The sequence below is a fragment of the Sinocyclocheilus anshuiensis genome, unplaced genomic scaffold (genome assembly GCF_001515605.1).
Source record: "Sinocyclocheilus anshuiensis isolate Anshui unplaced genomic scaffold, SAMN03320099.WGS_v1.1 scaffold392, whole genome shotgun sequence".
Lineage (NCBI taxonomy): Eukaryota > Metazoa > Chordata > Actinopteri > Cypriniformes > Cyprinidae > Sinocyclocheilus > Sinocyclocheilus anshuiensis.
The window spans coordinates 997597-1000068 of record NW_015557091.1 but is presented as its reverse complement, the minus strand read 5'-3'; the positions used below and the strand labels follow the sequence as shown (position 1 = coordinate 1000068).

Sequence of the window (2472 nt, the reverse complement as noted above, 5' to 3'; positions counted from 1 at the left end):
CATAGATGTTATTTAGGACAACCAATCAGATTGAACACCTCAGGGCCTCAGAAAGACTGATCTGATATCATCATTGCAAAACTGCTGTTAATCGGAAAGCCACTTGACTCAGTATGGAGAAAACAGCTCTTCACAAAAGCTCGTTTTGCCTGACCTTCTGCAAGAATGTGGGGTTAGAAGGCATAAAACAGACAAACAAAGCTAGCCATCACTAAAGCTCCTCCAAAGCCGCATGAATAAATATAGGCCTCAGTCTGATTCTCATCAACGTAGGCGTGGGGTTAAGAAGTGTGTAGTTTCACATTTAACCTCAACTTTAACTATCACATCAATGATAACTAGATAAAAAAGTTCGTCAAGACAAACGCAGAATAATAATAATAATAATAATAATAAGTTTAAATAGCATTTCAGTAAGTTGGCTTTCTCAAGCCAACTTAATAATATAAACCATACACTTCTACTTGTGTCTAAAACTGAACAATTGACTCACAACAATTATTTTAAAAGCTCTCTTGTCGCATGACTAATCTTACAGTAACTCGGTCGTTTTAGCATTACATGTCAAGTCAAGTCAAATACATTAGTGGTTTTCACAACACGTGTTGTTTCAAAGCATGTTTAAAATCATGATTTTAATGCAGGGGTGTCAAACTCAATTCCTGGAGGGCCGGAGCCCTGCAGAGTTTTGTTCCAACCCTGCTCTAACATAGAAACCTTGTAGTTTTCAAATAAGCCTGAAGGACTTGATTGGTTGGATCAGGTGTGTTTAATTAGGGTTGAATCTAAACTCTGCAGGGCTCCAGCCCTCGAGGAACTGAGTTTGACAACCCTGTTTTAATGTATAATATTTTTTAGGCCTACTTTCATGTCTTATTCACATTTAGCGACGAAATAAACAATGAAGTAGCCTAGTTGAGGTTTGCTATGTTTTGATTGACATGTATCACCCTATACAAGCATATACTGTATGTATGCGTATAAAATCGGATATACTTATAATATCCAACTTTCTTTAATGAGTTGGGAGATTATATAGGCTAGCTGCATTTAGCGACGATATAGTTGAGGTATTGCCCTACTCGAGTTTATATATATATATATATATATATATATATATATATATATATATATACTTAAATATCCAACTTTTAATAAAGATGATAGAGTTTCATTTTGTAATAATAATAACAAATCAGCCAGTTGCCAGGCTATATATCGCGCTCTTTACGCGAGTGTACGTGGATAAAGTTGGATATTATAGGCTATATATGCACATGCATGCATATAATCCATTTGCATACTTGACAGATGTTCTAATAACAGAAGTTAGTTATCCAGCAGAAGTGTGATGATATCGGTTAGTAATCGTCTGAAATGTGGCAGAGAATTTGCTTATCTGAATGCCCAAGTGTGAAAAGATTGGAGATCATGAGAGAGATCACAGATCGGATGACTGATAGACTGTCTCATCAGAAGACTGACAAAAAAAAACAGGCAGTGCAGTGACAGGGAGAGAGAGAGAGAGAGAGAGAGAAAGAGAGAGAGAGAGAGAGAGAGGTGAGCAACTGAAGCTTTCTTTCATGTGCGTGCGTGTGAAACCAGAAGCAACAACAGTCAGCGACTGCAGGTAGATTTTCAATCACTTTTACTACATTTAATACAATTACATAGTTTTCGTTAAGCAAATTGGTTTCATTTTTTCTTTTGTAGTATCTGATGTACTTTCCATACTAATTAAGTTTATAGCGCTAAAATAAAAGAAGCCCCACTATTCTCAGTAGAAGGTGAGAGTTTAGTAGCATGTAGATTAAGTTTGTTCACAGACTCTTTGTAAACAGAAATTATTTCGTTTGAATTCAGATAAATTGACAATCACAATCTGACAGTCATTTCAGTGTCCAACAATGGGCTCAGTTTAATTGCATTCACCCTGCTATGTTCAATGCTTTGTTGAATGAATTATAATTAAAAATTCACAGTGAAGTAATGCTGTGTGATAGCTGCAAGGAAAAACTGAAAAAAAAAACTTTTTACTGCATTCATAGTCACTGTCCAAGCTTCAGAAAATGTCAAATCAACATCACAATGAACACACACATAAGATCTGTCACTTTTATTAATATTTATTTGTTACAGGGTAAAGAGAACATGCATTGCTCTCCTTTCATCCTCACATTGGTTTGTTTTTCTGATATTTTGGTGAATTTTATAACTTGGGGTAAGAATTTCTACTCTGTATTTTATTTAATTATACACACACACACACACACACACATATATATATATATATATATATATATATATATATATATATAATTATATATATGTAAAATATGCATTATATATTATATGCACTATATATATATACATATTTACATACATTTATACAGTATGGGGTATGAATATATATATATATACACTGAACAAAATTATAAACGCAACACTTGTTTTTGCCCCCATTTTTCATGA

General features: G+C 33.9%; 1 protein-coding gene across 1 annotated transcript in view; it reads left to right on the top strand.

The window, feature by feature from the left end:
- The first annotated feature begins 1596 nt into the window (after positions 1 to 1596).
- Positions 1597 to 2472, top strand: part of LOC107677183 (interleukin-9 receptor-like) — a 4030-nt gene continuing 3154 nt past the window's right edge. The window contains exons 1-2 of the mRNA XM_016471988.1: positions 1597 to 1630; positions 2140 to 2221. Coding sequence (XP_016327474.1) covers positions 2152 to 2221 — 70 coding nt within the window. The 5' untranslated portion in view covers positions 1597 to 1630; positions 2140 to 2151. The remainder of the gene's footprint in view (positions 1631 to 2139; positions 2222 to 2472) is intronic.